We start from the raw sequence: 8,129 nt of genomic DNA, 5'->3' as shown, positions 1-8,129 counted from the left end.
GTGTGGGAACTCTTTCTTTATGTTTTGTTCCATTCCGATGAATCTGTGACTTTTAAAAATACAAATGTAAACAATTCCTAACTGACCTTTTCATGTCCTGAAGTAGGGGAGACATTTAGCTCATTTTGTGTCTATGGTTTTATCAGCTGTGTGTGTGCCGTGTGTGACATCTTTGGCTCCCCCTGCAGGTGACAGTGGTATGGGCCGCTATCACGGCAAGCATGGCTTTGATAACCTGAGCCACATGCGTGGGGTTCTGCTCAAGCAGCTGAAGATGGAGGCGGTCAATAAGATGCGTTATCCTCCGCACACTGCAGATAAACTGGGCTGGGCTCGATTCTTCATAGTCAGACATGTCGACTTCGGCAGCCTAGGCCGCATGGCGATGCTGGCTCTGATGGTGGTGTTTGCTGCAGTCATCATACAGGTAACACACCATTACAAATAAGATTTTTACAGTTATTATTTATCATAGTCTTTTATTATTCTATATTATTTACTCTGTTATGCTTATGCATGTGTGCAATATTAAAAAGTAAACATATTTAGAATAAAATATAATATAATTATATGTTATATATATATAATTATGTTATATTGTTATTAAATATTAGATTGTGATATATTAGTAATATTGTGTTATTAGTAATATATGTGTTATATTATATTATATATCATATTATATTATGTTATATTACATGGCAAAACAGGAGCTGAATGAACAAAATTGAGCAATAAACTTATCTCTGACCTGTCTCATCAGATTTTAAGGCTACTGTACAACTATCAGTTTTAAATTCAGTCATACTCTTATTTTATTTATTTATTTATTTATTTTTTATTTCAGAAATATTTTACTGACTAAGAATGTGAATAATATGAAGAAACCTTCCCTTCACCTGAAGCTCTGGTCAGACGGTGGGTGGATGGGCCTGAAGTGCTGCTTCTCTCCTTTGCCTTAGTTTCAATATAATGTCCGTCATTCATTTCAATCATTACAACAATATCTAGAGCACTTTAATCAGTGATTATTTTAGGACACGCTCATTTTATGTAACACTCTTATCATCTTGTCCATGGCTGGGATGTTTTTAATGAAAGATATGAAGGTCTCACAACAGATTTAATGATTTGTTTTTCTAAACTAAATATTAATATATAACTTTTGCTCTGAACAAGAGGTCCAGGATTTTGAAGAGATACACATTTCAAACAGAAATCTAAATGTGAGTTTTGTGAACCGTGAACAGACCGTCTGAGCTGCAGTCAGGTGGTCCACTCCTGTTTATTTATGAAGGATTTACAGAAAATATCATCTAGTCCTGGATGTTTTACATTTCACTGGATAGTTCACTCAAAAATGAAACTTCTGTCTTTATTTACTCCTTCTACTGACATCCCAAATCCGTTTGTCTCTTTTTCTTATGAAGAAATGTTTAAAAATAGTTATGGTGCTCTTTTGATTTTATTTTTTTTTTACAAATCTAGATGCCAAAAATTTGGTCTACATTGCTACATTTTAAGTAGTGTTCAGTCATTTCCTTTTTGTGATATCAGATTGTGTGCCGTGATTTCCGTTGTTTACGTGCATCTACTGTATGCAATGGTTGACGTAACCAAAATATGTCTGTTAATAACTGTGCTAATGAGCCTTGTAATATGTATAGCTGATACATGAATAATTATTCCAGAACAAAAATCAGAACAAATACTGTTGACAGCCAACCTGAACCGATAATAATCCTTTTTTGAGATCTCTGATGGGCCAAACAAAGATACAAAGCTGAAATAAACACTGCAAAAATTTGGGAAAGAACTAAATGAAATACTATTATATCAATGAAAATGAATCATTTATTTAAATAATGTAGGTTTACAAGCTGTTTAAAAAGACAGCCATTTAAAATAGTTTATAAATTGAAGCTAATTTATGTTAATATTTAAATGTAAATGTTTTTTAAAGGCATTAATAATAATAATTAACAATTCTTAAGTATTTGAATGTATAATATGAATCATTATAATTCATATCATTTAAACAAATTATTAGCAGCAAAAAAATGCTTTTAGTGAAAAAGATTTGTGGGGCATTATGAGGCAAACAAAAATACACACGGGGACTGTGGGTGGATTCATTGCATCAGGTATGTCGTCACCTTTTAATGATAAGGATTTATCTGCGTTCTGATTGATTTTAAAATAATGAGCTTCAAAGTTTTTGCATTCGATGGCAAACAGTTTATGCTAGGGCTGTGCAATTAATCGAAAATCCTGAAAATCCTAAAAAAACCATTAATCAAAATAAACGATTATTGCGTCATTTTTCAGTTGTACACATGTTGCTCTCAAAAGCGCAAAAGACCACATGATTCTGTGTGTGAGGTGCGCACACACAGAACAGAAGCATGCAGTCAGCATTCGGTCTCATTCGCACACTGAGATGAGCAGAGCGCAGTCAGCGCACACATCTAAAGTCATCGTAATGTGAGCGCTTTAATGGTCAAATAGGTGTCAAAACGCGGTGTTTAGTGGTTATTCACATTAACTTTCATTTGTGTAATAAACAAACGAGTTGAGGATCAAAAGACACGCAAAAGAGAAACCATTAAAGAGACAGCGCACGATAATCCTTCTGCCGCCTGTTTTTATGATTATTAATCAAACAACAAATGGAGAACATGCCTCTCTGCTCTTGACTAAAGGACTTTTGTAGCTAAAGTGTTTTTCCTACTGTGAAGATGCTTAAAGCACAGTCTGTTTCATGTTTTATTCTATTGTATTTTTTTCTCTTTCCTTTGTAGGGTGGAAAATAACTGTATGCAGTTGAAATTATTAGCCCCCCTGAATATTAGTAGCCCCTTTCCTCACCAATTTCTGTTTAATGGAAAGAAGATTTCTGAACATAATAGTTTTAATAATTCATTTCTAATAACTGATTTATTTGATCTTTGTCATGATGACAGAACGTAATATTTGACTAGATATTTTTCAAAATACATGCATTCAGATTCAAAATGGGATTTAGTGTAATTAGGCAGGTCATTGTATAATAGTAGTTTCTTCTGCAGACAATCAAAAATATATTGCTTAAGGGGGCTAATATTATAGTCTTTAAAATGGGTTTCAAAATATTTAAACCTGCTTTTATTCTAGCCAAAATAAAAAAAAAAAAGCCTTTCTCCAGAAGAAAAAATATTAGAGGAAATACTGTTAAAATTCATTGCTCTGTTAAACATCATTTGGGAAATATTTATTAAAAAAAAAATTCTCTGGAGCGCTAATAATTTTGACTTAATCGTTTTGAATAATCTTGATTACAATTATGTCCAAAATAATCATGATTATGATTTTTCCCAAAATCGAGCAGCCCTAATTTATGTGTAACATTTGTTTTTTAAATAAAAAGTCTTAAAATGTAAACAAAATCCCATAATGTAAATAAGTTGTCATTTAATAAGAATATGTCAATAACTCAGTTTTGATAAAATGTCAGAGAGCAACTTTTAGTTCTAAGGAGACGATATGTCACTTTTCTTACAAGCGGATTGGTCGAGTTTTGTTTTGTGATCTCTAAACCAGAATAGCTGCAGCCTGCGTCGGAGTAGGTTAACCATGTATCGTAAGTTACTGTAGTGACAAAACCTGATCAAAACCAACCCGCCTTCTTGAGCCAGAAAACTCAATTTGCTCAAGCTAAACATGAACTTCCCCGAGTAAAAAACTAAAACCGGCTCTGTGCAACAGGCCTCTGGAGTCAAAAGTATTATTTTTGTTTTGTCCATATTTTGACTCAAAAATAACGTTACTTCTTGGTTTACATTTGATCAATGACCAGTAACCACCGTTCTAGCCTAAATATGAGTAAATTAATAGCAAAACTTCATTTTTGGGTGAACTGTCACTTTAGGAAAGCAGAACTTTCTACAATATTCCTGACATTTCACTGTGAAACAAGCTCATCTTTTACAGAAAAAAATTATTTTTAAAAATAAGCTTCACATGTTAAAATCACACATGGATGAAATGTGGAACATGTGAAACTAATGAAATGTGTGACTTTGGAACATTTTTGGATTACAGTTAATTTTAAGATGTGCTTGTTACAATGACTATGTTTACATGGACACCAATAATTTGATTTTAATGCGATTAAGACTACTCTGATTAAGAATCTACCATAGAAACAGCGATTTTTGATTAATTTAATCAGATTAAGGTCATAATTGAACTAAAGAGAAATCGAATTAAGACGCGTGGAGTATGCAGATTTTAGTCGCTTTATTAAAGTGCAGTCCATACATGTAAATACCCTAATCATACTATTACCGTCAAGTAGGACTTTTCGCCGCTTTTTGCAACAGGGTAGTCCACACACACACACACACATACACACATGCACGGCTGAATGACACTCTTTGCACCTACCAAGTCAGTGCAGACCACGGACACCTGCTTCGTTAAATGCGGAGGTTTTTTCCATTCAACATGCGGTATGAACTTCCATTATAACAACACTCTTCCAGCAGTTCATAGTAGCATCCAATATCTCGTTTGTGACGGTGGGCATGCATGAAATGTTCGTGAATGAAAGTGAAAGTGCCAAACTGCAGTTAAAGTCAACAAATTAAAAGTGAAAGACCCAAAATTACATGAAACTCCGGAGGAAATGCGAATAGCACAGTGACGCAATGACGTTAATCAAATTATGTGCTTTAACATGTAAAACGCGATCATGAAAGTAACACTCAAAAAGCAACTCATGTAAACACCTTAGTCTTATTATTCCCTTAATTGGATTAAAGCAAAAAATTTGATTACTGATGTCCATGTAAACGTAGTCAGTGAAACTATTTAATCAATCAGTCAGTTAATTAAATGTGCTTAGGGTTAGAATGCCGTTTAGGGCTAGTTACATGTAATTATGCATAATTAATTTTAATTATTGCAGTAAGCACATGTAACATGACAACTTAAGCCTGGTTTATACTTCTGCGTCAAGTGACCGGCGTAACCCACGGCGCATGCAACGCGCGTGGCTGTGCATTTATACTTCTGCGCGCTGTCTCTGTTGGTCTGCATTAACACTTCCAAAACGCTAGTTGGCAGTGAGGTGTAAATGCTCCTCTGTGTCGAGTTTCTTCGATGCTGTTTTGCGTTTCCTGAACACTTCCTGGATGTAAAAGTGTCTCAAACTCACTCATTTTGAGGCAGGAACCGGCGGACGTGCAACAACTTTAACTATGAGGTAAACACAGAACAAAACTTTCCATCCGGAGCTCCTTCACGGGACTCCACACTACACACTAATCGCTACATTGGGCTCTCTGTCCCGCCTAGACTCGTCAGCGCTACGGCCATGGCGAAGGGCTATGCGTCAGCGCCGTAGCATACGTCGGCGTTTGACGCAGAAGTTTAAATCAGCCTTTAAAGTGTTACAGTTTCTTTTTTTTTTTTTTTATAAATGATAAATTTTTTCACATGAACTTGTTTTTCACATTACATTTTTTTTTAACACAGGCTCATTCTGAAAACATAGCCTTATATACATTTCTGGAGATTGTGAATTCTGTAGCCAGAAGTATGTACCCGTATGGCTGCATTTCTTCTTTAAAGTGAACACTACGGGGCGGTATGACGCTGTTCCTTTTCTCACTTACCAGCTGACCGCTTACCTCCGTATAGATGGCTTTCCCACTGTTACCAGTTTGTCCAGTAGCTTGCCATGTATGTCGTTGGACTTGAGTTTGAGAGCAGAGATGACCACGATGACAGGGTTCAAGTCCGGGAAAGAACGGTTCCAGCAAGAGATTAAGACGATAACAGAAGCTAAAAAATGAAACAAACAAGTAAACAACAAGGTGAGAATGTGGTAAAATCTGATAACGTGGTAAAAATCACATGAGGGCATTTTTTTTTATCTGGATTGCTTTTGGTTGGAAAAACTAATAAAAGTTTGGAAAAACTGTTGGTTGGGTTTAGGTAAGTGGGTGGGCCTGGCAATTGGTGCTTTTTAAAACACTATTGGTTGGGTTGAGGGAAGGAGGAGCGTGGATCAGTCGATCAGTCAGTCGCTGATGGATTTATGCAAGAACAGCAGGCGCGAATGGCACTCGCGAGAGAAATTTGAGATCTCAAAAAGCATACACAGCAGCCTCTAGTGGATTCGCGAAAACAAAAACTGCAAACAAAAAAAAAAAACATAGCTCCTACAGTAGGATGTATTTGGCGCTCTTCAACAATTTATATAGCCAAATCAAGTCAAAGTCAGCTTTATTGTCAATTCAGCCACATGTACAAGACATATAGCGGTATGTTTTCAGAATGAATCTGGGTTGGAAAATTTTGCTATTCCAAAAGCAAAAATTTCCCGTTTGTTCTACATATGTTCCATGTGTGTTTCAAGTGTGATTTTAACGTTTGTTAAGCTCATATGACGCTAATCTAGTTTTCTGTAAAGGATGTTCTGTCTGAAGGATCGCTTCATTTGTTTCTCCATTTCCTTTAGTCCTAACATGTCTTATACTGTAATAATACCATAGATTTAGTGAGACTTTTATGCAAAATCATTTTTAATGCAACAATAAACCTGTTTTTACACAGCTGCAAGTGGTTTTTTGGTGTAATTGTGCAACTTCTGGCAACTCACTGACTGTGTATAGAAATGTTTGCTTGTCTTTAACTTTTATTATTGTCTCTCCTTTATCTGTGTCTTTGTTGTCCTCCTACACAAACACACAGCAGCTCACGTGGACTGCTTTTCTCCGACACACTGACATATTAACTAGGATGAATCATATTTAAAAGAAAACAAAAGCCTTTTTCAGTCACTCATCGAAGAATGCAAGAGTTGTGTAACAGCTTTCACATATCAAACAGGAAAACAAGCTTACAACAAGGAGTTTAAGACAGATATTCTGATCTTGCTGTGCTCTTTTAAGTTTTTTTTGTTGTTTTAAGGAGTCCAAGGTCAACCTGAATATTCCCTGCTGGAACGAGGAAGTAAAACAGGTTCTGCAACATGAAACCTGTTTCGATGATACTGTGTAAAGGCTACGTTTACGGACTTCAGATGAGATGTAAATATAGCACTTTAAGCATGTTTAGAGACTCTTGATAAACACATATGTTTGGTAAACCAAGAGAGCGTGTGGTAAATGAACACCTCTTACTGCTGGGACTCATTTTTTAGTGCTGTTTGAGTTGGGATGGCCTGTGGAGGTGTTGAGGTGTCAGATGTCAACATGACACTGGAGACAGGTGGACAATGAGGAGAAGAGAGACACATAATATGTCTTATTTATTGTTGTCTTGGTGGCACTGATTTTGTTAAGCACAATGGCAGCACAGTTCGTAAACTCAGCATGTTATTGGTAGTTAAAACTATATTTTATAAAAAAAATCAAATATTTAAAAATTTACACAATTTTATTTTTATTAAAATAAGGGAAATAAAAAGTGAGTCAAAGTTAATCATTATAATACATAAATAAATAATGTTACATCAGTGCACGCATTTAAGATTTGCATTTAGTTTCTACTGAATTAAAATATTTATAACTGCAATTAACATAAAAATGGATAAAGTAGGTCAATTCAGAAGTACTGACAACACAACAAAATGACTAAATGTAACTATTTAAGTGATTAAATGAAGGAATAAGAAAACTAAATTTGAAAAAAAAAAATGTCTTCCCACTTCATAAAACAAGAAATAAACTTTATTAATCATAAATGGCCTAAATATATACTATTAAAACAGAAAAATAATAATAAATAATAATAATAATAGACTGAAATAAAGAATGAATAAAACATTGTATATAGACAGCCTTTTAAATTGCAGATAGCTAATAATTACCGGAAAAAAAAGTATATATATATATATATATATATATATATATATATATATATATATATATATATATATATATATATGTATATATAAACAGAATATTCACAAATTAATCAAATGTTTAATAAAAAAAATGTGGCTGGAAGGGCATCTGCCATATAAAACATATTCCAAAGTAATTGGCGGTTCATTTCACTGTGGCAACTACTGACAAACCAGGGAATAAGCTGAAGGATATTGTTTTGATAAAAAAGAAAAAAAGAATAGTCTCAGTAAG

The 8,129-nt window shown here is 34.4% G+C and overlaps 1 protein-coding gene across 4 annotated transcripts in view; it reads left to right on the top strand.

The window, feature by feature from the left end:
• The window catches only part of aldh3a2b (aldehyde dehydrogenase 3 family, member A2b), a 37,682-nt gene extending 29,981 nt beyond the window's left edge, over window positions 1-7,701 (top strand). Inside the window, exons 10-13 of one of the 4 annotated variants that reach the window (XM_073934481.1) lie at window positions 189-427; window positions 848-2,237; window positions 3,368-4,979; window positions 5,431-6,602. In XM_073934481.1, the coding sequence (XP_073790582.1) occupies window positions 189-427; window positions 848-865 (257 nt within the window). In that variant the 3' untranslated portion in view covers window positions 866-2,237; window positions 3,368-4,979; window positions 5,431-6,602. 4 annotated transcript variants of the gene reach the window in all.
• The last annotated feature ends 428 nt before the right edge of the window (window positions 7,702-8,129 follow it).

This window comes from Danio rerio, chromosome 21, assembly GCF_049306965.1.
Source record: "Danio rerio strain Tuebingen ecotype United States chromosome 21, GRCz12tu, whole genome shotgun sequence".
Taxonomy (NCBI): domain Eukaryota; kingdom Metazoa; phylum Chordata; class Actinopteri; order Cypriniformes; family Danionidae; genus Danio; species Danio rerio.
This window is presented reverse-complemented; position numbering and strand designations above follow the sequence as displayed.